This window comes from Manacus candei, unplaced genomic scaffold (genome assembly GCF_025592945.1).
Source record: "Manacus candei isolate 608988 ecotype Guabito, Panama unplaced genomic scaffold, ASM2559294v1 h1tg000043l, whole genome shotgun sequence".
Taxonomy (NCBI): Eukaryota; Metazoa; Chordata; class Aves; order Passeriformes; family Pipridae; genus Manacus; species Manacus candei.
In genome coordinates, this window is record NW_026138091.1 from 18,068,224 (window position 1) to 18,095,496 (window position 27,273).

The following is a 27,273-nucleotide window of genomic DNA, read 5'->3' on the forward strand; positions in this document are numbered from 1 at the left end:
GTAGAAGTTTAATTTGCAAGATTGAATAATACCTGTCTCAGCTTTGTCTGTTTCAGCTAGGGAAAGTAAAAGATCCTTCCGCTCCATATCTTAATTAATTTGCTGCAGGATATTTCCACAGTTTAATGGTAGATTTGTATTAGGGATGGCTTGCTTTTGATGATGATGAGTATGACAAGGTTAAAAATAATAAATACAATAATGTAAGAAATTAAACAGTTCACTGGCTATAGCTTAAGCACGGGTTTTTTGCAGTATCCATCTAGTGCTAGTTGAACATTTTATACCACTGTTAGCTAAATGAATTTGCTAAATTGCCGCACAAAGCTGCATTTAGAGAGCATTGTAACTACATTTCCTGACCTTCCTTGAAAATGGCATTACCCAACAACTTTCCAGTGGGAAGAGGCAGATCTTTCAATGCAGAGCTCTGAATTAACATGGCAAGAATAGCTGGTATTCGCCCCTAACTGAATTTAAGTAAGACCTACTGTGCCCTGTGTATGTTCACTAGTGGAGATGTTTGGACATTAAAACTATGATGGGAAATATGGTAACTGCTCAAGGCGTAAGGAAGAGGAACATTGACGGATGGATGATCACAGTGCAAGCAACAACATAATCTCATCCAGATGGAGGAAAAACAGTCAAGTACTGTAATGTCTGGGAGTTTTACCGGGCATTTAAGTTGTCTTTCTCCATGGGAGTGGACAATTACAGCAAGGATTTCCTTACAAGTTGCAACAAAAGATAAGAGCATAGGCAAAGGTGTATCTCAAGTGTCTTTACAGGAGGCAAAAGGACCAATGGCGAGATGAGACTATTCTCCTGGTTCTCTAGGTCAAAGACAGTTGGATAAAGCAGAATGTCTAGAAACTGTCTGGAGGAATAAAGCAGTATTAATGATAGCAGTAGTCACCTAAATAAGCCTTTCTAGAGTAGTTGGGATTTGAGGGTGAAATGTGCAGTGAGGAGTCACAGAACTGGGCCATTTGAAAATACCATTGCTCACAACATAAAGTGTACTCTGCAGTGTTGGTTAGGCCAAAATCTGCTCAATCCTATTCTCTTACAAACGCAATAAAATCATCATCATGGCTAGGCTTCACGAATGAAGATTTGAGAAGGATTCTATCCACGCTTGCTACAAGCACGCTGGTGGCTAAAAAGGCCAATACGAGATAGACAAGTCTGGTTGCAAAAGGCACAGCGGAATGTTTCCTTGGGTGGTATCGGCAGGACACGGTTCTTTCTGCGTTGTCTTTTCTCCTCAAGAATGATTCTGCGTGTGTTCTCAAAAGCAGCAGCGTTATGTATAGTGTGTCTCCATGTCTCCCATTTGGAGGCCAGAGTAGACCAAGGATGATGATCAATATGGCCAAAGCCGAGATGTTGTTTCAGGTAGTCCTTGTATCTCCTCTTCAGGGCTCCTCTCTTGCAGCAGCCGGTGGCAAGTTCACCATAGAGCACGATCTTAGGGAGGCAGTGGTCCTTCATCCTTGAGACGTGCCCTGTCCAACACAGCTGTGTTCTCAGCAACATGACCTCAATACTTGAAACTGCTGCCTGTTCAAGAACAGACACATTAGTCACACAATGAGTCCAGTGGATGTTTAGGATCGTATGGAGGCAGCGCTGATGGATGCATTCTAAGAGTCGCAAGTGGTGGCGGTAAATGACCCATGATTCAGACCCATATAAGAGAGCAGACAGCACAATGGCTCTGTAAACACTGATCTTTTTACTTTTCTTCAGGTGTTTATTACACCAAACTCTTTTATGGAGTTTTCCGAAAGCTCTATATGCTTTTGCTAACCTGTTGGCAGTAAAATACAGTACTGGCTAAAACCTGCATTTACTCTTTGAACGAGATGGATATTGCAACACAAAAGTAAGAGTAATGTAATCCCCAGTTCTATGAGGTAGCTGCAAATGATAGATCTGAGATTTTTCCATTTATTAGATATATTAGTTCTCAGTCATGTTTTGCTTCCCTGACAGAATTTCAGAGTCTTAAGGGAGACATTGCTATAAAAAGCATCTATAGACACATTCTCGTCAAATGAAGCAAGGGAAGAGTCAGTCATATCACTTGCTCCAGCGAACTTCTCGAAGTTAACTTTTTTGTTTGCCTGGATGCAAGTAGAGTGTCTATCACAGAACAGGAAGTAACATTTATTTTTAGTTTTAATAGAAGTTACATTTCATCTAGGACAAGTACTGCCACTGTTTTAAACACCGTGGTATGGTATGCAAATAGTGGGAATAGCCATGTTGGGTCATCCCTAAATTTAGTATTGTCCAACAGAGGCCAGTGCAGATGTTTCAGAAGAATGGGCATGAAATCCCACAGCAGGTAGAAGTGAAATATTCCCCAGTCTTTTCTCATTCATCTCATCTATGCCAGGTACCTTTCTACATGTATTGTGATAACTCTAAATAGTCTTGATATCTTTATAGCTATTTCAATCTTCATTTAGCTGTTTTCCTGAGCAGTTTCTTGCAGTGATAATTGCCTAGGCAGATGTGAAAAAAGTGTATCCTTTTACTGATTTTCTTCCTTTCAGCTTTCACATTCATGCCCCCGGGTGTTCTTGTTCTTCCAAAGAGAGGGGAACAAAAGTTCCCAGTCTTCATCTTAGCAACATTCATTATTCTTTATGTTTGTTTTCTTTACAAAATAAGCATTCTTAACGTTTTCTGTCTCGCTTTACTTGGAACTTTTCCCAGATCACTTTCATCAGTGTTCCTTCTCACCCATGTTATTGTGCTTAATTGTTTTCGAAAAGGCAAGATCAGCACAGAATGCAGTTTTCCAGATGAAACCACACTGGTGATTTGTGTTAAGGGGCAATAATATTTTTTCTTCACTATTTCTCACACATTTCCAAATTTCTGCTTGAACTCCAACTGTACACTGAATTAAGAACTTGATTTAGATGTCCAGGGATGCCCTGGTCTTTTCTATCAGCTACTAAAGTTAATTGAAAACCTGACAAAGTAAAAGTAGGAGTTTTTTTCAGTGCCTTTTTTTTTCAATTAGTTTTTGCTGCTATGCCTGTCAAAGCTAAACATCATTTGGCATTGTTACATGTTTGCCTTGATTGTTATAGCTCTTCAAACTTCCTTGAAACCATAGTTTTACCCAATCTAATTAAGTGAGTCATCAATGCATTGCAACATTTTGCCATATTCTCTTGGATCTTTTAACCAACCGTTTCCTTTTCTGGAAAACTACTAGACATTTTGAAGACTTCTGAAAAGTGGCATTGCTATCTAAACTGGGAGTATTTTTATTTTAGGGAACTTTAAAAAAAAATTGTGCATTTTAATTGCTAAAAGTTGGTGTCAGTGTACTAATTTGCCACCCTTGCTGTCCCTTGAATGTCAGTTTGAATTATGGTGCAGTCATCACTCTTTAATGGCTCATCTGCTGTTCACTGGGTGACCTGTCAGCTGTGCATGTTGGAAGAAAGGCTTTGGCTTGTTTGTGTTCAAGAGGTGCTTTTCAGATTTGCACCTGCAGTATTTCTCTAAGCTTTGTCCTCTTGGGCCATTTGGCCATTTTAGATGTGGTCATTAAAGTGTTACTGGTTTGTTTCATTGTGCTGGTTATTTCATCTTGCCACCCCTTAGGAATTCAATTTGCTTTTCTTTGCATTTGCTTTTCAATTTGCTTCTCTGTGACATAGCCAGATATAAATACATATGCATATAGTATTTATGTATGTATATTTATATGTATAAAACTCTCCAGTTTATTAAGACCCTCTGATTACTATCTGCTATTGGTTGTTCAAACTGGCAGCGAAGAAATAACAAAGAGAAGTCTGAGGGCAACCAAAAGAAACTTCAGAACCCTGTGAGGATTGGTAGACGGTTCGGAAGCACGGATAGTGATTTCCTCAATTCTTCTGGTAATGAGGAATAAAATTTATAGGAATAGGCAGATCCATCAGGTCAATGAGTGGCTCCAAGGTTGGCGTAATTGGAAACTTTTTTGCAGGTGCTGGGGTCCATCAGTGCTGGTCAGAGAGGCCTCACAGAGAGACCTCAACAAATTAGAGGACTGGGCAATCACTAACCATATAAAGTTCAGCAAGGGAAGGAGCCAGATTCTGCACCTGGGGTGGGACAACCCTGGATGTCTGTACAAACTGGGCAATGAGATGCTGGACAGCAGTGCTGTAGAAAGAGACCTGGGGGTCCTGGTCAGTGGCAAGTTGAATATGAGTCAGCAGTGCCCTGGCAACCAGGAGGGCCAGCTGTGTCCTGGGGGGTATCAGGCAAAGTATTGCCAGCCAGTTGAGGGAGGGGATTGCCCTACTCTTCTCTGCACTGGGGTAGCCTCACCTTGAATATTGTGTGCAGTGTTGAGCACCACAATGTGAGAAAGATATTAAGCTATTAGAGAGCATCCAAAGGAGATGGTGAAAGGCCTTGAGGAGAAGCTGTATGAGTAGCGGCTGAGATCACTTGGTCTGTTCATCCTGGAGGAGACTGAGTGGAGACCTCATTGCAGTTGTCCTGAGGGAAGGAGGAGGGGCAGGTACTGATCTCTTCTCTGTGGTGACCACTGACAGGACCTGAGGGAATGGCCTGAAGTTGTGTCAGGGAAGGTTTAGGTTGGATAATAGAAAGAGGTTCTTCACCCGGAGGGTGGTTTGGTGCTGGAACAGTCTCCCCAGGGAAGTGGTCGCAGCACCAACAAAGTTGGTGTTGAACAATACTCTCAGACATATGGTGTGACTCTTGGGTATGGTCCTGTGCAGGGCCAGGAATTGGACTCAATGATCCTTGTGAGTCTCTTCCAACTCAGCATATTCTGGGATTCTGTGCTGTATATTATTGGGACTCACACCTTGTTCTGGTATAAAGTAAGTTGTATGTTCCTTTCAGCAGTTTTATTTTCCCCAACGCAGTCCCCAGTGCCTTTAAGTTTAAACTCTCCTTGCTTACTTAAAGAAGGGAGTTTTAGTACTCTGTTCATTTTGTCTGTTTGGGCCTGCACCCTTAATTGGAAGCATTTATAAGAGAACAGGCAGTGAGAGGCTGCTTTTAAGTCTATATGGAAACTTTCTGGCCATCCCCTGTTCATAACTCTGCAATACTAGGCATGATATGTAAGTCAGGCTTCCTCCTTAACACAATGGCAGAAGTGTCTAAATGGCCCTAGGACAAAATGCCCCAATTATGTGCCCAAAGGATATTCACAGAAGACACTCTGGATCCCACCTATTGAACTTTTTCCCCATACCATAAAACCTTTATATAAATATTCATAAGAGAGAAGGAGACAGGCAGACACACTTCACAAGCTGCTAATTAATGCCTTTACCCAGGGTTTTATTGCTCTACAGCTAGACTGAGGACAGGATGTGTGTATCAAGGGCTTTGAGGATTTTGGGAGCCTGGAGTATGAGTTCAGTGTTAAAATCTCTTTCTGGAATTAATTCTTCATCACTGAAGAGTCCAAATCCCTTAGTTCTGCTGGGAGTTAAGATCTGAACCAGCAAAGAGTTTAGGTAGGTGGATTCCCAATGTAGGAATGACTTCACAAGATGCTTTAGGTGCCTTGAAATCTAATTACAAGATTCAGGCATGCTTATGCCATTAACTCACTATGCATTTTTAGATAATGTTTTTCTGATTCTGGTTGCTCTTAATTGATGGAACAATTCATTACTTTATTAATTGGCTATAAAAATAATTCAATCTTAGTATATGAGTCATTACAAATAAATGAAAACAAATTTAATAGTTAGGTACATAGTAATTAATTTCTTCATGTTGCAGTGTTTAGTACAAATTTGCCTATGAATCATGGTGACATTCTCAGGCTTCCAGATTTTCATTTCAAAGATTTAATTTCTTACTATTAGAAAGTCACAGTCAATTTGCAGTTCGTTATGCAGTGTTGACAGCTGACTGCCACCATGTATGACCTTTCAGTTGTATTGAACTAATCTGATCCTAGGAGGATTGATGCAATAAGGTTCTCAGTTCAAACTGTGTTAAACATTCAGTGTAGGATTGGAAGTAACAAGAGGTCAGAACCTCCATTTTGTGGTTCAGTGCACAAATTAAGGCTTTTTATGGAGTGCCACCACCACCTGAGACCTGGGAAAAGGCTTTTTACTGCCTTAGTGAAAGGTTGGATTACATGAGGAAATAATTATTGCAGTAAGGTGAAATTTCATGTTTGCAGTGATTGATTAAACCATGTATCTATCATCTTATGGGGTTGTTATTTCCACATTTTGGGTCAAACCTTGTTCAACTTAGTTTATGTCTGCTGATAGAATTCAACAGAGGTTAGAGCTGAAAGAATATGAACTAACAAAACAATGTTGTAGAGTTTTTTTTGTTTGGTTTTTTGGTTTTTTTTTCTGAAATCACAAATCTATATCCTGTCTCCTATTACTGTTATGTAAAATGTACATAAGGTAGGCATTAGGAGGATGGGTAGGTGACGTTTCTATACCTATATGGTGGGTTTGTATTTTGTCTGCCTTCACATGGGCCTTATATGGCTTCCCAGTCAGATTTACCTTCTCCCTCCAAGATGAAGAGCATATTCATTGAATACAAAGGAGCAAGATACATGACTATATAGATCATGCAAAATATCTGATCAAAAAGTCTCGGTCTGTACTTCCAAATATTATTAGTATTTGAATTCCAAAATTGTCTGTGAAGTTTCAGTTTTGTGGATAATTGGCTCAGGACTAGGATGAGATTCCCATTTCCCTCATGTTACTCTCTTGGGCATACATAAACCATGAAACCGAATTTGACATTAAAACTATATGAAATGGTAGATACAGTATAGATAACAAGCTACTGAAAAGAATTAAAGTCAAGAAAGGCAATGTGAAGAAAATAGTAGTGACCTTATTTTATTTGATATCCTTTTTTTTATGAAATCTGCATAAGAAAAAAAAAAAGTGTCAATAAACAATCACCTCCAAGAGCGATCAGTACACCGTGTAGTTTTCAGCAGTCTGTAAAAGTAACAATATTGTTCTATAGAATAATATACCATATTTTTATATATTGATGAAGCAGGGGACAAGATACTGAGCATTTGATTTTCAAAACGAGTAAAACATGCTGGTCAGCAAGAGTCTAGTGTGAGCACTAGGTACCTGAATTGTATGAAAATACAGCTGTGGTGTGGCAATCTACTTACATGGCACAGCAGTTGGCAAAATATGGAGGAAAGCCCAGATCTTCCACTGGAACTTCAAACCATCTCCCTTTTTCGTTACTCTTTTATTTTTATGTGACTTTTTTCCCAAACTAATAATAGGAAGCTGAAACAATGTCATTCATTCTGTTCATATTGACTTAAAAATTTTTGAAATCGACTTCAAAATAATTGGACTGAAATGCTGAAATGATATCCCACCAAAAGCGGAGGCCTTACTAATTAAACTTGGGGTGCTGTTTGTCTTTGGTAGCTGTAAGATCTGGATAAGGATTATGGGAACCTCAGCTCCATCCAACAGCACCAGACTCCCAACTAACAGACAGCCCCTTCCCACTGCCACTGTCTCTGAGTAAAGCTCAAAGACCTGGGAAAAACTCTGGCTGAGTGCATTAGAATTTATTTTTTATTGAACCTATGTGACACATACTTCTTTTTCCAATAATTTCTGGTTTTAGGTTGTGCCATAAAGGTTAAATTAGATATACATTCCAAATATATCATGGTGAGATCTCTATTAGTATTAAGCTGTATTTAGAACCAACAGGTATGATTCAGCCTATTCAACAATTTCCAAAGGCTTTTGTCATTTTATACGGCAAGAGTCAGAGTGAAAAGTGACACTTAGGCAGAAGTCAGACACCCAAGCCCAAAATTACTCAAGTCCTGAAAATGCTGAGAAATAATTGCCTGACTTCACAGATACCTCAGTTCTTCACCTGAAAGTCTCTTGAATGCTTAAAATTCTGCTTTAGGGTTTGCTGAGAATTTCTTGGTCTGGATATCATGAAGCAGCCTGGAGCCTATTTCATATCTAAGAAGTGTTTCTAATTTAAAAAATAATTGATCTTTCAGGCACCCTTTCAAAATTAAACGTTGTCAGAACAGTTTAAAATATACGTTTGTAATGTTAGCTCCATGTAAGGTATTACTGACACTAATTCTCCCTTTCACTACATCCTGCTGGTTTGAAAACTTCATGAACATCAGGAGACAGGTTCACTTCTTCCTCTGCCTGGGGAGATGTGTATCTATGGGGCAGTTGGTCCTTGAGAGCACCTTGAGAGAGGCAAATACAAGCCATCTGCAACGACAGGAGGGAAGGTACTGCCTTGTGCTCGTGGTGAAGAGAACCTGAGTGGAGTGGGAAAAAACATAAGTGGCCCCATGACTCTCTAGTCCCACAGTCAGATGACCTGTAGGATAGCAGGTAGCATAGATTTTGGCTCCTCACCTCAGTGTATTGTGAAATACTGTATGATGAATTAATTTTAAAGTAATTGCATTATTCTGATTATTTTTTCTGTGATCTCCCTTATGGCACTATATTAATAATTCTACTCTTCTATTAAAAAAGAAAACTATTTTAAAAAATCAAAAATGAACACAAAAGCATAAATTAGATGTGTTTGTTTTGACTTTGGTTTGTGTTTCTGCTATGCCAGTGCCATTTTTCTCTGCAGTCGTGAGCCACTGTTTTCTTTTCCAAATGATATATTTATGTGATGAGTTGCAATAAAGAAATGGCTAAAGGAAGAGAGTAAACATGAGATTTAAAACATGTTGTAATCATAAGAATTTGCAATATATATGTGTATATATATTTTTATACCTCTTTTTGACAAATCCTTATAGATAGACATTTATCTGGACATACTGATGCATATATATAATATTGTTAGTATTTGTCAAAAAATACCAGGTTCTAGCTATGTTTACAAGTTTTTAGTTGTATTGTTTTTATTATGTTCATATATTTTGTATGAAACAGAGGAGATAATTTTATAGATGTGCAGTTGTTACTGAGTGTTCATGATGAGCTTTGGAATTTTTCAGTCTTGATGTTGTGAGTATAGTTTCCTCAAGGGAGTAGAATGATGTTGGTATGGTTCTATAAAAGGTGTGTGGCATAATCCCTAGATTTATTTGAATACTTATAAGAAAATCATCCAGGGCAACCTCTCTCTTCCCCTCTGTTATTGAAAAATAATTTCACTGAGACATTTCAAGTAAATACCACCCTGAAGCAAAAGGAGATATTGTTATTTAAAGAGCCACCTTTCAGGAAACTTGCTGTAACATGACTGGAGGAGTAGTGGTTGAGTAGAATTTGCAATTCCAGCATCAAATAAACGGGAAAGGAAAAAATAATTAAAGACTTCCACCTTTAAAGAATATATTTCTCTTAATACCCCTCTGCCAACACCTTCATAGGACCCAGTATAAGGCTGTTCATTAGGGCCAACAAGATTATTTAAACTATTTAAATAGTTTGCAAAAGGGAAAGTTTCTGACAACTTGACTTCACAGTCCGTACTGTGCTAAAAAAGCATTTATTTCAGTAAATGCTCCTTTGAGATTACTTGCATAAGGTCTATTCTCTAGAGTTTTAGATAGATGTTACCAAAGCTGTAGAGCTTTACTGGTCTGTAGCTTTTAATATTAACAAGCAGAAAAGCATTGAAGAAACATAGTAAAGTTTTGTTAAAAAACTTTCCAAAAGCCAGTTAAATGTGAACCTTTCCTATTACTTTGCTTGTAGTCAGTGAAGGTGACAGTAGATAACTTAAGCACATTGAATCGTACCCCATAGTATCCCTCCCAATTTCCGCTTGGCATGCTCAGACATTTAAAATTCCAGAGGGGTGTAACTTAAATTGTTCAAACTGGAGTCCTTGTTACATTTGCATATACAAATGCACTAGAAAATCGTGGTTAAATGTGATTTATAAGCTTTAGCTGATGCTATGGGGATTACACTTTTAATTCATGGCACTATTCACTGTAGAGTTGTGATAGGTGAAGTAAACAGAGTGCCTATTAATACTCTGGTGCTTATTAATAACTACTTTTAAATTAAAAAAATCAATCTTCTTCTTTTTTCTTTTTTTTTTAATAAGATTTCAACACAATTTATGTTAGTGAATACACACAACAACTGCCAAATTGTAAGAACAGGGTTTTTTGGCTTTATATTTAGTGCAGGAAAAGTCTCACTTGTCAATCTGTACTGGAAAGAGCAGCCTACACTCAAGCATAATGAAGGGAATTGACTCTCTTTATATACACCTGAGCACATACCATTGTCTGAAATAAGGCTACACAGAAGAAACTGTGGGAAAAAAAAAAAAGGATTTTTAAATTTCCCTAAGAGTGTGAGTTCTCAGACACATCTGGACAAAAGATTTAGACACTTCAACTTTCAGGGAGAAAGAATATATGAAATTGTAGAGGTGGGTTATTAAAGCATTTTTGTGTTTTTAAAGAATTTTACAGATGGCATTACAAAATTAAATAAATTTGTAAAAGAGAGACCTTACTCAGGCAAATGTAGATCATTCGGTTAAAGGGATAGCTACTGTCTGTTAGAACTTTAAGGCTACTAGCAGGTTGTGCTCTGAATCTTTTCATTACCTCCATTGGTATAAACCAAGAGTTATTTCACTGGAGGCAATGAAGCTACACCATCATAAGATCGATGAAAGGTATAGAAGTGGATCCTGTGATCTTCCTGTCAATGGAAGAGACTAAAATAAGGACATTACAATTGTTGAAGAAACAATTCATTTGTCATCAGAGGTGATTTCGTGCAGTTTTAACTCTTTTTAAGGTTCTCAGAAGCAGAACATGTGTAATGAAACTCTCCCTGATCTATTTAGTTGTATTCTTTTTGTATTTGAAAAGCACCAAGTATCTCTTTTTTTAATCATGTGTAACTTCTTTTTTTGAATTTATTATTATGCCATTTCTATGGTTCGTCTTGCTCTCTTTGACTTCTTTGCAGCAACTTTGTCTGGTGTCCTACTTCTTAGCCACTAGCCATGTGCAGATTTTCTTTCAGGTACTTTGTATAAGCATTGCTACTGTCATACCCTTTCAGTTTGTTCTAAATTCCTAATTCTTTTCCAGTGAAGAGGCGTGTATCTTAAACTACAGATAAGCCTGCCTGATAACCTGTCTCTGAACAGAACCAGTAACAACTGCCTAGGAGAGTGCATTAAAATAGGGCAAATATATTATGAGAATTTCCCAGTATAATCCTTCCAATTTCATCAGTGGACTTAGTGAGCCAAAAGTGGTGTCACTGTGTTTAAGAGGTATTTGTGGATTTCTCCTCCACGGATTTTTAAATCACTTCCAAACTTGTGTAAGCTTCTGATATTCCTTGCTTCCTCTTTCTGCAGTCAGTAATATACACTGCTATATCAGTGTATATAGCAGAGATCTCATGAGACACGGTTTGTTTAAAACAAGAGCTTCTGTATTTCTCAAAGAGAAAATTACCACATTTTTCAGTGACTTCTCACGTCCTTGCTGGTATCTCGAGAGTTCCTGTGCACTTTTGTGGCCTAAGAACCATGAGCTGAATCTTGCCCATGTAAACTGGAATTCCCATTGGTTTTAATACCAACACAGCCTTTATCTCCATGACTGTAACCACTGCCATTATCCACTTAAGGCTTTAGAAACTATCCTCTTTGCTCTCAGTTTAGATTTTAGGACAGGAGGAAAATATTGAATGATACCTGACTTCCCAGGACCAAATGGTGTTTGTAATGTCAATGCGTAGTGCCTACCCATACTGTACATGCAGAACATCAGTGCCCTGTTTGTAGATCCCACAAACGCTGACATTACTTAATGTGTCCCAGTTCCCATAAGGAAGTCATTCTGATGTCAGAATCTCATACATGCCAGCTCCACTGAAGGTGCAACTCACAAGTTCAGGCTGAGTGGAGGTAAAACCGTAAGGATGTTGTCTCCTTTTCCTCTTGAGTCTCGCAGCTGGTATGTCTTGACACTGCTGTGGCACAAAGGACATAAAGGACAAAACAGAATTCAGAGGTTTAAGGTCCCATTCCCTCTTTTCTTACTCATTTTCCTGGCACAGAGTATCAAATCAAGAGGATCTCCCTCATAGACAATTCTTTCTGTTAATCATTAAAGCTATTCATTTTTCACCTTTAGTTACGCATAACTATGCATTGAGAATCAGAATGTTTCATTCACAGGAAAATCAAAAGCAACTCAGTCAAGATCGGTAAGTGCAAAAGGAATATCAGACTCATGTCAGAAGGAAGAAAACCTGAGTATTTATACCTTTTAAACAGGAAAATAAATCTACAAGGATCTTATTACTCCTATTAGTACTATGCTTTAACCAGAGATCATCTTCTCTGTTTGTGGCTGAACATGTGACAGATTCCGTCACAAATCAGTCGGTCCTGCTACCTGTCATGAGCAGGAGAGGATTTGTCACATTATTCCTGACTTTGTGGGCCTTGGGCACTGGGGTGCACAGTCTTTGGACAGAATATAAAAGGAAACAAATCTCACATCCTCAGATAGAAAAGTTTGTCTTTGAATGAGGGTAGAAAAAGGAGAACGAAAGCATTTAATGATATCTTGCATGTTTCTTTAACAGGCATAGAAAGATAACTGTAAAACTGTTTAAAACATGATACTGAAACCCAACTGCCCTATTCTATAAATAAATCAACAATCTATGGAAATGTGTTCAACAACTTCCTGGAAACAAAAGAGAACATTAAGGATTTTTTGCTTTATAAAGCAGCACCTCATTCAATAAAATTCAGACTATTTCGGACACTGGCTGGAGATGTCAGTCAGTATGGCAGGAGTCATGCAGATTCTCAAGCTTATCCAGATTAGTAAGTATCATAGATTTACATAAAAACCCACAAATTTGGCATCAGTTTTGCCTTCTTTTTCATGAAGATGTTCTTACTATTATCGTATTCATTTAATTAAATGCAAGGAATTTAAATACAATATTTAAGCAGGGGTACCTGCTGTCATATACCATCAGCAAAATTTGTAAATATGTCAATTTTTAAACTAAAATAAAATTTAAAAATGAAATAAAATAATTTTCTTTCAGCTGATCTCTGCAGCTGGTTAACACTGACAGTTTACACAGCAATAGAATGCACGATTGAGTTTCCCAGGGCAGTTTACACAAGCAGCTCAAGGGAACAATTGCTGAATGGCTCATCCTCCCACAATCACACAGAACTTTCCTCTGCTACCTCTGCTGCTAGCTTCGTGCTAGCTATGAATCTTCAGTCCATTCCCAGATGAAATTTGCTTTTCTTCCCTGGTTTTGTCACAAATTTATAGTGTAAAGAGACAAGACTGACAGTCCGTGCAGATACAAGAAGGTTCATGCTGTGAGTGTGCTGTGAAGAGGCTATGGGCATATGGTGAACAACAGAGGAAAGAAGGTGCATGAACTCCTGACACCTCGTGGAATTTTTAAAGACTTTCCATGAGATTTACTGAGTCTATAAGTGTGTAATGCACCAAAAAAGTGAACCTTGCCCTTTTTTTTCTTGTTCATTGAAACTATCACTCTGTGTCCATCAGAACTCGTGGAATTAAAAAAGTGGTGGGAAGCTCTCACGCCCAGCCTCTGCTTAGTTTGCATGTGAATGCTCAACTGATTGTGCAAAGTAACAATTGGGACAGTGGATAAAGAAGGAAACTGGAGACATCAACACCTGTGAATCACAACTTACACAGCTTTCTTTTCCATAATTAATTGAAGAAACAGGCATAATGCACATTGACTTGGAAATGTGGGCCAAAGATAACGTTGATGCATGTAAATCCCTTTTCAGTGCCGGTATCTATATGTGAGGTTTGATCTTTGTCACTAAGTGAATGTCGTGAACTGTTGCAAGGGGTATTTTTTTGGCAGGGAGGGAGAATGAAAAGAGAAAAACTTTTAAGGGCAAGTGCATTGAGGAGGCAGAAGTCTGATGAAGTTAATAAAACATGGACTTCAGATAGGTAGCAGAAAGTCATTGTAAGACACATAAACGTGTAACCTTGCAAATAGCAATTATAATTTAACATCCTGTAATCAGGACTACATACTTTCTGCATTAAAGAAAAAGAAGTGGATGTTATGAAACTGTTTCATTAAATTATTTATTGCAGAATGTAAGGAGAACTCTATGGCACATTCTCAAGGAAGCAATCCATATGTGTTCTCAGCATGCTTATATGCAACTATTTCTTAAATAGGTTGTATTGTACTTCTGTAGAACAGTAATGAAGCTAGTTAACATTATGACTCTTGAAGTGACAGTCTCAAAAAACCTATATATCTGCAATTTACATATATTAATAATTATTAGTGAGCATAGTTGTCTATTTGTCCATATCACTGGTGTTGCTAGAATTGTCCTGGCATAAAAATAACAAGGTTATTCAGTAGTCAGAATAAGTTGATGAGTATTTATACAGACAGATTTTTTTCTCTAGAAAAATATAACATGATTTAAAAGTATCTGGTGCCTAACATTCTGTCTCCATAAAGTTTATGGAGATATAAGTAATTTCACATACTTGACCTTCAATAATGCTGATGATAGTCCACAATGAAATTATATTTTAGAACATTTCTTTCATTATCCTTAAATGGTATCAGTACAAAGTCAGAGAAAATATGTAAAGTCATGACCACACTGAAGCAAAAGTTTAACTCATTGAATTCCTAGTTATCTAGAATAGTTCTTTCTAAAGGACAAAGGACATAAAAAAACATAGTTTCTTCATGGGGGAGTTGTATTAGTTTTAAAAGGTGAAGAATGAAAGAATGGTTGTGATGAGATAGGGATGGAAGGAAGGAGGGAGGGAGGGAAGGAAGGAACAAAGGAACGAAGGATGGAAGGATAGAAAAGCACTTCTGTTTGATTTATGTCCTTAATATGCTACAATATTGATGGTATTTATATTCTGTTTAGCCACTACTTAGCATTTGGGGTCCAAGATAAGGACAAAGTAAATTATTCATCAGTAATTAAAACAGTGATTATCTTGTATGTCATCAACACTTCAAGTTCCTGTTAGAGTTCTGGTTTTAATATTGTAAATTCATTACTATTTTGCAGATTTGGTGTATGGATACTACAGACAACAGCGGAAATTGATTGAAGAGATTGATTGGTCATATACAGGTAGGCAAAACTGTCTATTGAGGAACTTATTTGACTTTGATATTTTCATGTTCATTGTTATGACTTTAAGAGCCTCATATGCCTGTATACCACACCATATGCCTAAACAATTGCTAAAGTAAAAATGTAGGAAATGGAATCTGAAAAAATACAGGCACTTTACAATAGGAGAGTGTTTTCATGTCTTACATTTATTACTTTTGGAAAGAGAAAGTCCTCATCCTTAAAACTTTAACTTGAGACCTGACTTATTTCATGAAGGCTGAGCCAATAAATTGTTAGGTCTGAGTATTACTGTTCTAGCAAGTCTGAAAAGCAGACAAAAAGGCTGAAACAAGGCACAGAAAAGAAATTATCTATACACTGCATATGAACTTCTGCACTTAGCTTCTGAGCACTCGAGCATACTTTCCAGGTCCCACCCTGACTCTCCTAAAACCTCAGTCATTTTGGCTCTCTCGTTTGCATAAGTAATAAAGATATACCCTGAAATTTTGCATGGCCATTGCCTCATCAAAGAGGGACTTTGTGAAATTCACAACTAGTCTCTTAGGTTCTTATGTATGTCAAGCACTTTCAATAATACCGAAAAGGTAATTTTGCCCTAAGTGATAGGTATCTTTCACCCAACATGTAGGAAGTGGCTTCTTGAGGATGTGCATAGACTCTTACATTTTAAATTATTTAAATTCCTGTTTCTAAAATACCAATCTATGAAAAATAAGGACTGTCAAATACCAGTTCTTTCATAAATTTGATTCAAAATGTGTTTCCTGTTACAGAAAATTACACCATTCTTTTTATTTCTCTCACTCATTTTCAAGACAGTTTTTATCTTCCAGCATAAAACATATCTAACAAGTTTTAAGTCTAGAGGGAATTGAAACAGGTTAGCCATAAACCCTTCAAAATGAGATTTATAATGAAAACTCACACAGATTGTACAGCAAAATTCAAGCATAAGATCAATCAATACAGTATTTCATGTTCAAAATTGATCCATTTTTTAATATTGCAGTTTGAAGACTGCAGGGATTCCAGGATTCCAGGTGACCAGAGGACAATCTTTAAAGAATAGCAAATGAGGTTTGTTTAGGATATGAGAGGATAGAGCTCTTCCCTAGGCTGCACAGAGCACCCATGTGCTGTGCAGCTGCTGCAGTAGCTGCAGGTCACCCTTGAAGGATATTTTGTGTGGAAAATTAGCACAGACTCTGCAAGCCAGAAGATCCAGACCTGTTGTTTCTCTCCCTTAATGGGTGAGATACCTGTGTGTAGTCATCTCAATTCATATGCTTTGCCCTAGTGACTCCACTGTTGGCAAAGCCTTTCTCCCCGTCCAGACCTATATTCGAGCCCTGCTCAGCACTGTGGGCCTTGCCTACCATCCTGCTGCTCCTGCAGCCTCCTGTCCAAGACACATCCTGCCCCTGCTCCTGCTGCCTCACCAGGCGCCCTTCTGCACAGGCTGTGTGTCCCCAGCATTCTTAACAGAGCTGACTCCATGAGTGGTCAAAAAAGGATTTTTCAAAGCTTTTGGAGAAGGCTTTATGCAAATTAGGTACTCAAGAATCTAGGGCTAGCAATGGTATTGAGAGCTGTGTAATATGTGATGCTTTCCTGAAAAACTAGGTAATTGGTTCATAGCATAAGGGGAATACACAAATTCAGCTTTCACTTATAAAAAGACAGTCTTCTTGAATATGAAGAAAAATTACAGATTTTAACATTGTGTTTTGGAGGCACAGAAATCTAGAGACTGAAGCATATTTGTTTTCATCTCATTCATTTATAATTACTTATTTATTTTATTCCTGCAGCAAGTGATATCAGATACTGTATGTGTAACCACTATACCTAGCTCAGACTTGTGGTTTTGAGGCATAGACCAACATGCACATTTCTGAATGGATGTACTATGCTTTCTCAATACATCTCTTCCTCAGACACCAGTTATATTCTTCTGTCTTATAATCTGCTCACTGAAAGACCTGAAAAATTAGACTTGGTGTGCCAATGAAGTCTTATGAGTGGGCCTGGGGATCCTGCAACCATAGAGTTTAGTCCACCATGGGTAAGAAAAGTGCATGTGGCTTGGTACATTGGCCTGAGTTTGAGCAGATGTTATTCTCTATATCAAATAAATTTCAGATACATTAGCTGCAGTGGGTCAATACACTCCTTTACTGGGATAGTGCTGTGAGATGAAAGTAAAATGGAACTAGAGAATCCAACCTGCTAAAATTATCCAATTTCTGAAGGTGAAGTTTCATAATAAAGCAATTGCACATACTGGAAATTATTGTGAGTCAGCATCAGATTTTGACTTTTGGATAAATGTATAATGAAGTCATAAATGTTACTGAAAAGATTTTGTAGTACTTTCAAGAGCTCTGCTTTAAGCCATAGACAGAGTCTGGATTTGCAAGCATTAATTTAATTTTTTGTGTTTTGACTTTGCCTGTATTTGCATAAACAAATACAGTGTTAAAGAACTGAAAGGTGCAAGTGCTTGTTACAGATGCATCCAATTTGTTAAGGAATAACTGGATCCTGAAGTTAGTCCTATTCCTAAAAATTACTTAACATTTCTTTCTATTTTTCATTAAAACAGTCATGGAAATAAAAAATTTATATAATTAATATTTTCAAATGGTATCATATGCTAAAAGTGAATCCAACCATTTTTGGTGTACAAAAACCAAGTGTACAGCAAAAGTTCAGTTTCCTTAAATCAGTCATATACTGATTGATGAGCAAAGATAATTTAGACAATATTTAACTGCACCACTAAGTTTAGTCATTCACATATTATTTCAAAGCATAAAGCAAGTAAGATGAATTTCAGTTATTTTCTGTCAGCGAGGTGGAAGATTAATTTTTATTGATGCTTTGTCTATCTGCATTGTTTTTGGCAGAAGGAATGACATAATGCTGTTTTCTGTTTTGATTTTTTTTTTTAATGTGGCTGGTTGATAGTAGTCCATGAAAATTCCAAGTCTGAAAGGTCACACGTAAAACTGGCAAATGATACCACAAAGATTTTTTTCCCAGTGAAATTTCTTTCTGTTGAGTTTTACTGTTGGGATTTTCGTTCTTGTTCACAACAAACAAGTTATTTAGTTTAAGGAAAAAAAAAAAAACAGCTGAATTTTTTTAAAAGCAAGAGATTCTAAACAGTCTTCTGGGAATTACAAAAACTGGTTTTGAACATTTTTAAAAAATGAATGTACTATGTAAATGTATGGCACAGTCAGATCAGTGTTCTTTGTCTCACCATTCAGGAGTGTTATGTTCAGCCTATGCTGCCATTTATTATGTGATACGCTGTTACACAATTACCATATAAGTACTTGCAATTCTGATCTTGAGGGAAGTGTGATTTTAATACAAATTGTTAGGTCTCCAGGTATTCGGGATTAGCTCAGGTTAAAACTTGGCGCCAAGGTCATGGGGTCAATCCCCTATATGGGTCATTCACTTAAAAGCTGGACTTGATGATCCTTGTGGATCCCTTCTCACTCAGAATACTCTGTGATTCTGATTTTTGTTGTTTGCAAGCAGAATGTGAATCATATTTCCTTTTTCCTGGGGAGAAGCATCATGAATCACAGAATCACAGTACAATTTAGGTTTAAAGGGGGCCTTGGAGATCAGGTGGTCCCAGCACCAGCTCAAAGCAGAGCAAACTTCAAAGCTGAAGCAGGTTGCTCAGACCTTGTCTAGCAGAGTATTGAAGATCTCCAAAGAAGGAGATGGTGCAGTCTGGGCAGTGTGTTCCAGAAATGTTTTGAAAGCATTTTTTCATTTACCCAACTGCTATATGTTTTATTGCAACTTGTCACCATTGCCTCTTGCCCTTTTCTTGTGCTCTACTCTGTAGATTGCCTTTACAGAGCAAAGACTTCATCTAACCTCACCCTCTCAGCTTCAGTTTCAGCATACTCAAGTGCCTCAGCCTTTCCTTGTACATCATGTGCTCCAACCCCCAGATCATCTCAGTGGCCCTTAGTTTGTAAATACCCATCTCATACTGGGTTGGGGAAGAAATCAAGGCTGGACTCTGCATTCTTGATGTCACCTCATTGGTGTGCAATAGAGGGAAACAGTCACTTCCCTTGTCCTGTTGACTCCTTTTTTTGCTAAGGTAGCCCAGTAGAGTCTTTGTCTTCATGGCTGCAAAGGCACACTGCTGATGCTGACTCACACACCACTCATTGTTCATCAGGATTATTAATTATGACATTTCCAGATAATTTTTAATATCTGGTGTATCTCAGTAGTAATCTACAGTGATGATGCTCCAATACTTCCTTCAATAACAATGGCTAAGTGTAATGATTTCTTTAATTTGCTCCATGTTGAACATTGAACTAATATTATTAAAACTAAAATTGCTACCTTTTTGTGTCCGATTCAACACCCCACTCAAGATAATCCCCTAGTTTATCATTCCCCATTACTATTGCCAAAACTTCAGTTGTCATTTGAAAAGCCATGTCTGCCACCCTGAGTCCTGGAAATTTGCAGTTATTGCTTCAAATGTTCATGCCTCTAGCTTGGCTCAGAAATTAAAATTAAAATGGCCTTGTTTTCAGAGGTAGTGAGAAAATGTAATTCTCTTTCTTGCTCAAACAAGATCTAATGTTTCAATTTCAAATGTTCTGTAATATTTCAGTACTGGGGAGATTGTATTTTCAAAGTCACTGCTCATAAAGTTTATGGGAAATTATGTTGTTGCTTATATCCTTAATAACATACAGGTGTATTTTGCTTTTCACTTTTCACTTACCCTAACAAGTGATCAAGGATCTGCACTATCTCAGCTGTGGCTAAAGAGAATATTTTAACATTGGTAGCTAATTCTGCTTATTCTGTTAAACACCTGCTGCATCTGCTACCCCCCAGTTTGATCCAGGTATACTGGATAATTTGAGGCTTTCCCCTCAACTTCACTCTGTCTCCTTGTTCAGCAGCCATCTGCTGGAAGGATGGACAAGGTCGAGCATGCAGGTGCTCCTCCCTGCCCTGCAGCTACGGTGAAGGAGAAGCTGTGCTGAGGAGTGTTTATGTGAGTGTGGGCATGGTGCATGCTCCCTGTGAGACAGCCCTAGGAGCAGGGCAAAGGGAGTCAGGAGGTAAAAGCAGGGGTCTGGGTCCTAGCCATCACTGCCCAGGATGCAATATGATAGATGAGCCATTTTGTGAGCCAAATACTGACAGTTGGACTGTGTAGAAGAGTGGGAGGCACTAGCAGGAGCCTGCTGGACGTGGAACCCAGGAACTACCTCCTGAACTGACTGCTTTAATGGACAGTTCTACCAGACCAGACTTAAATGTCTCCACGAAAGCCCTGGCAAAAAACTGATGAAATCTCCTGCCTTCATTGGTTTGGTAAAACTGTGTTCTGGGGAGATGATGCATACCAAATTAAGTTGAATTCTTTTGCTTGATAAGTAACTACCATGGCGGTATCAGTATAACTTTGTGAGAAGATCTGGTCTTTTTATCAACTCCTATGAAATAAATCACTTTGTTTTATATTCACCAGGTATAATCATGTCCGATGTATCAATTGTGGGTAATAAAGAAAAGCCTGTACTCTTGGGCTCTGTAGGTTCCTTCAGTAAAGGGTACAGGATAAGAAATGAAAATAACAAACATTCTTTTATTAACTCATAAAAATAGCTCTGCAGAGGGTCTTTTCTTTTTTAGTAGACCTTATGCTTCAGAGGCTGTCGTACCCCTTCTTGCATGATAACTCATTACATGTATTTACGTTCCCCAGATCACACAGTCACTCATGGTTTAGTGTTTTGTCACTAAATTCACAGGCTTACTAATTAAAAAGTCTATTAAATTATTATGGTTTTTTGGAAGGCTGATGATTCAGCAACAGAAATTACATTGTTATGCATCTGTTCATATCAGAGAGACAAGGTATCCTCAAGTGAGAAGCTACATGCTGGCATTTCTGGCCAGAGAGAAATTCTTTTTAAAATATCTCAACAACACAATCAACAACACAAAGCATGTTGCTCAACACAAATAAGATATCTATTCAGTATATTTGTGAATTTTGAATTCATATACAGTGATATGTATAGTCTGTTTCCTACAAGCTTTCTTTTCAATGAGGAAGGCTTATCTTTGAGCTGTAGAAAGCTGTTGGCAGCAAAGTGCAATTTGTTTAACTTTTATTCAGTCAATATTTGCAGGATAAGCTGAGTGGAAAACCATTTCAAGAGGTGTGGGGAGAGGAGGTAAGACAATTGGACCTCAAATTCATGGAATTTTCAAAGTTGGATGCTTTTAGGACAGGTGTGAAGAACCACATGGTATTCATATTTGGCTCATCACTTCTAAATTACAGCATTTTTATTTCAATTAATATTTAAGTGATCTGTTTGCCAAAGTTTCCTTATAAGGAAGTCAGATAAGACCTCTTACTTTCCCCATTTCACTCCTTTAGTGCTATAAACAAAGTAAACCACTGGATCATCTTTAGAAAGTGCACAGCATGTCTTTCTGAGCATCATCTAGATTATTGAAATGATGGAAAGTTGGTTTCTAAAATACAGAAGTCAAAGTGTGAGGTATTTGCATAGTGTGTGACTGCTGTTATGATAAGATCTGTCCAGGGATCAGAAAGATGTAGAAAGCATTGGAACTTAAAAGCTTTGTTAGGAGTGCTGTCTTCAGGTCTTCAGGAGTAACCCAAAGTAAAATGAAAAAAGTAGACTGTGAATATCTCACAGTAAACTGAAGCCTCTGGTCAAGCCTCTTTGCCCTTCAAAACAATTGTAAAAGTGTCCTCATGTGCATACTGCTGAATGATTTCTCATTTACAAGTACATTCAATCTGTACTACAGTAGGAAGGTTATGTTCTTGAGAACTACTGCTTACTAAATGCACAGATGGTTACTTTGAGATCATCATCCCTCCATATCAAGATGATTTATGTATTTGTGAGGTTTAGAGCCCAGCAAATAATTCTCCAATTGCTTATGTTTCCAAAAGGCCTTATTTAATCACCTGTTACATCCTATTTGTTTAGGACTTTGTTACCAACATTTTTTCCCTAATGAATTCAAACCCCACTCATTTCAGTATGCACAGTTTGATAATACCTAATAACTAATTCAATGCAAGAATAGAATTTGAAGCCATTCCTGATCTTGCTGTATCTCAGTAATTCAATAGAAATCAAACCCTTCTAGATAGATTTTCCAAGTTATGTTCTTTAACCCAATAAGCATTAAAGCAGTCCTCCAAAGGTCATGGTTACACAAGGCTGTGAGAGGAGGAAAATGAAGGGTACAAGGAAGGATCCTGAGGAGGAGGGGACAGTAGGGTGTGGCCTCTCTGTTGACAGCAGAAAGCTCTCATGTAGGCTCAGGTGTCCCTGGGCACTGAGATAGGCTCCCAAGGGAAGTGGTCACAGCACCAAGCCTATCTGAGTTCAAGAAGCATTTGGACAATACTGTTGGGCTCATTGTGTGATTCTCGGAGTGTCCTGCACAGGGCCAGGAGTTTGACTCAATGATCCTGATGGGTGCTTTCAACTCGGCATATTCTGTGAAACCACAGGCTTTGCAAGCTTAGGGAGCGATGTGAGCTTAGCATTGTGCTTGACTTAGTTGAGGAGAGCATAGGAGGGGCAGCATCTACTGTTTCAGTTTCTAAATTTTGGATGCTAAGTTACTGCAAATTACTGTAAATGAACCTAACCCACGTTTTTGTGCTGTACTGTGGAATTTCATATTCAAATATTACAATATGACTTTTTCCCACAAATAGTAACTTTTCCAAAACTTTTCAATTTGAGAAACTAGGAAAACCCATCAGAATTTCTACTTTGAAAGAATCAGCATTTGCCACTAGATGTATCAATTGAACTGTTCCCTCAATTACGTGATTACCAGAATCAAAGAATTTCAGCTCTGAGCATCTCTTTCATCTGTGAAAGGTGCACAAAGTCCTTTCTGTCAGAAGCCGAGTCAGGGGATCACTCTGCATACATATTTAGCTAGTTCTTGCTATGCTTCAACAGCTTTGCTTGCAACAAACTCCATATAGGAGCTGTGGCAGCCTCTTTCTGCTCTCTTCCAAGAGCTTTCTATATAAGAGAGTAAACTGTGGCTTGATCTGATATTGCCTGGTGTCAATCCTATTTTAGGAGCCACAGACAAATAACCGTCTTCTTTCATCCTTTATTATAGATGCTGCATTTGAGAGTTAAGCTGTTTTTCCTCTGTCAGGGACTCCTCTGTCAGTGCACTTTAACTGATGAAAACTGTTAACCAGAGAAGTTTTTAAAAAGCAGTTAAGAAAATTAAGATAGTAAAAATGTAAAAGCAGAGAGAAAGACAATGTGCTAGAATAGAGAAAGAATCATTCACATGTAAGGATTTGGAAATTTGTTACCCACCTTCTTGTATTTCCCTAGCTATGTAAGGAGCCAACTCAGGGCGTGGGTGCGTGGTCATCGGCAGACTACAATTATTTTTAGTGGGTTAATGGCATAAACAAGCCCACAACAACAAAAAGCCAGTTTTGAATTACCCTGCCTGAGTAGCTGAAAGGGAAAAACAAAAAAAATATTGTTGCTGGAGTATTTAGGAATACTGGGTAGATGATTCATAAATTCTTTTCTCCTGTTTCAGAACAGAGTGGATTTTCTGCCTGCTTGTACACGTTCTGACCACTTTGCATATACGCAGCACAGTATGATCAATCTCTTTGTTGTTCAGCTACATTTGTTCTGTTGTTTTTCATAAAAGCAAATATTTATGGCTGAAGTTCTAGTCAGTGAAAATTTACAGGGCGAGAGGTTTTTTTATTATTATTATTCAGCTGTATCTTCTTGAAAGCTAGCTTTACAGTAGGGCTGTGGTGTGTGTGAACAGAGCTCTCTAAATACAAGCACTAGCACATTACCTCTTAAATCTGCATTTTACTTGCTTTCTGAATGTCCAAAACAGATGGAAGGTGACCAGCACAGACAGGCAATAGGCAACATGTAATATTTGTTTTTGGGAAGTGGGACCGTACTTAAATAAGGCAAGCATACATTTTTTCGCTTTAAGTGCCTACTTCAAACAGATTCAGTACATTATCATGGCTAATCTTTACGAACACACTTCACCACCAAGAAGAGATCCGTACACCTGCCACTCCCAATGTGACATGTATCTGATCAAAATGAGAACAGTACTTGTTCTTTTCTCTGTTAAAGGGACTGATGATAATCTGTTGCAGTGGCTTGATCACACATCTGAAATACCCTTTGTAATAATTTGTTTTTTTCTTAGAGAAGCTGTGGAGCATGTGCTAAAAAGAGCTTTTCTGAATGACTTCCCTTGTCTCCTCCCTCCATCCCTTTCTCAAGAGAAATCTTCCTACCCTTTCCATTTGACACTTTTTGTCATATTGTTTTATTTCCTCTCTTAGAGTGCAGACATGACTTGTTTCCCTTTTGCATTATAAAATTCCTCTTTTACCCACTATCAAATGATTATGTAGGGTTTTGTTGCCTACTTCTCCCTAACATTTATTAATGGCTGCATGTCAGTTTGCCACTTAATCTCCTGTGTTGCCAGGCAAAAGTCTTTCTCCTCCCAAGTAACTAATGGAGAAAGATCTGGCTGAATGTTTCCTGACTATCTTGCAGTACCTCCCAGCTGCCTTTTCCTCAGTGTCAGAGACAGTCTCCAGTGTGGTTACCATGGTGCATTGAGCTGGCATGCCTGCAAGGGTTCACAAGAGCCAGCACACCCACTGCACGTTTTATAGGAATGTACGAGGAGGGAAAGCTCTTACCTGCTGTGTCACAGTTACATAGAACGTATCAAAAGGTGCTTTTTGGTGCATATTCTGTGTAAGATTGGCCTAATTTAGTAGCATAAAACCCATCTGTCAATTAAGAATATTCTCTTTGTTCCTCCCTATGTGAAGGTGCTAGTGCATCTATAGATGTGTTACAAGTTACATACATAAACCTGCTGATGAGCTTGCCAACTCAACAGGTCAGTACATAAATGTAAATGCTGATGGAAAAGAGAGAGGTTTACAATGTGCTATACTCATTAACTACCTTCTATAAAAAGATTTTAAGGTGTTTTTTCTCATAATTTGTTATTCAATCTGAAACATTGTTATTAGCAAAAAAGCTTTTCATCAATATAGTTTCCTGATGTGAAAGTCAATACAAATAAAGTCCATCCTGTATCCAGCCATTGGAAAACATGATTTTTTTAAAACTTGAGTTTGTAACTAGCAACCCGTAGATTTGTAGCTGAAATAACAAAATCTTTTTTAAGATGCTGACAGATTTAAAAGTTCACTTTGAAATGTCAAGCAACTGAGTCATATTGTTGTCTCTAAAATATGTAATTCACTTCCCTAGTGGATTTCAAACATAAACATGAATAAATGCCTTTGTTCCAAATAATAATTTACCAGTAAGTTTTGTTCCAGTCACTTGTTTCAGGTTAAATTGGTCATATTCTCTTCAACAAATGGTTGGGTAGGCTGGAAACACATTGCAGCAGATTCAGTGATCATAGCGAGAAGAGCTCTGAACTACAGTGTACTTTGATCTCTCTCCTTGATAAATGTTTCATAGAAACAAAATACTCTTCTCTCAGTTGCTCAACTTTAGTCCTTGTGAATGAAGTAGGTGGGATTTTCCAGTCTGATTAAACTCCTTTCACTGAACTTTCAGGTTTTTCTTATTGGTATCATATATGAACCTCCCAACTCAAACACTGCCAGTACAGGCAATCATGCCATCTAAGTCTTGCATAAAATTAATTGAATGCTGTTTTAAAAGTAGGTGTGATATTTTGCTTCATAGTTCCCCTGAAAGTCTGCCTCAGAAACTCATTCTTGACTTTTCAAAGAATCATAGAATTATTTAGATTGGAAAAGACCCTTAATCATTGAGACCAGATGTTAACCTAATACTGCCAAGTCCACCACTAAACCATGTTCTTAAGCAACAAATCTTTTAAATACATCCAGGGATGGTGTGGTGGCACAGCCACTTCCTGGGCAGCCTTTTCTAGTGCTTAATACCCTTTGTGATGAGGCAGTTATTTCTATTATCCAATCTACATCTCCCCTGATGCAACTTGAAGCCATTTCCTCTTGTCCTGTCACTTGTTACCTGGAAGAAGAGACCAACCTCCACCTCACTACAACCTCCTTTCAGATAGTTGCAGAGAATGATAAAGTCTCCTTTCAGCCTCCTTTTCTCCAGGCTAAACAACCCCACCTCCCTCAACTGCTCTTCATAGGACTTGTGCTTCAGACCCTTCACCAACTTCATTGTCCTTCTCTGGACACACTTCAGCACCTCAGTGTACTTCCTCCTGTACTGGGGGACCCAAAACTGGACACAGGATTCAAGGTGCAGCCCCCTCCAGTGGCAAGTCCCTTCCCTAGTCCTTCTGGGCACACTATTTCTGATCCAGGCCAGGATGCCGTTGGCCTTCTTGGCCACCTGGGCACACTGCTGGCTCGCGTTCAGCCATCTGTCAATCAGCACCTCCAGATCCTATTCCACTGGGCCACTTTCCAACCACTCTTCCCCAAGCCTGGAACATTGCATGGGGTTGTCGTGACCCAGGGGCAGGACTCGGCACTTCGCCTTGTTGAACCTCAGCCAATTGGCCTTGACCCATCAATGCAGCTTCTCCAGATTCCTCTGCCCTCCTGCCCTCCTGCAGATCAACAGTCTGGCCCAGTTTGGTATCATCTGCAAACTGACTGAGGGTGCACATGATCCCCTCATCCAGATCATTGGTAAAGATTTTAAACAGAACTGGCCCCAGTACTGAGCCCTGGGGAACACCACTTGTGACCGACTGCCAACTGGGTTTAGCTCCTTTTACCACCACTTGTTGTACTGGGCCAGCCAACCAGACTTATTTGGATTTCCAAGCTAGCAGTATTAGTAGACCATTGAGGTAATCTGGTTCTTCTGATAGAATTGGTTTGTTTGTTCTTTGGAGAGTTTTTTTCTCTTGGCAAAATTTACCTGCACTGACATCCCTCTCCTGTTTGTTTTTCAA

General features: G+C 38.4%; 1 protein-coding gene across 5 annotated transcripts in view; it reads left to right on the plus strand.

Annotated features, from left to right (window-relative positions):
- Positions 1-27,273, plus strand: part of PTPRZ1 (protein tyrosine phosphatase receptor type Z1) — a 138,850-nt gene that overhangs the window by 25,649 nt on the left and 85,928 nt on the right. For all 5 annotated transcript variants that reach the window (XM_051795349.1, XM_051795351.1, XM_051795350.1 and 2 more), the window contains exon 2: positions 15,130-15,195. In XM_051795349.1, coding sequence (XP_051651309.1) covers positions 15,130-15,195 — 66 coding nt within the window. The remainder of the gene's footprint in view (positions 1-15,129; positions 15,196-27,273) is intronic.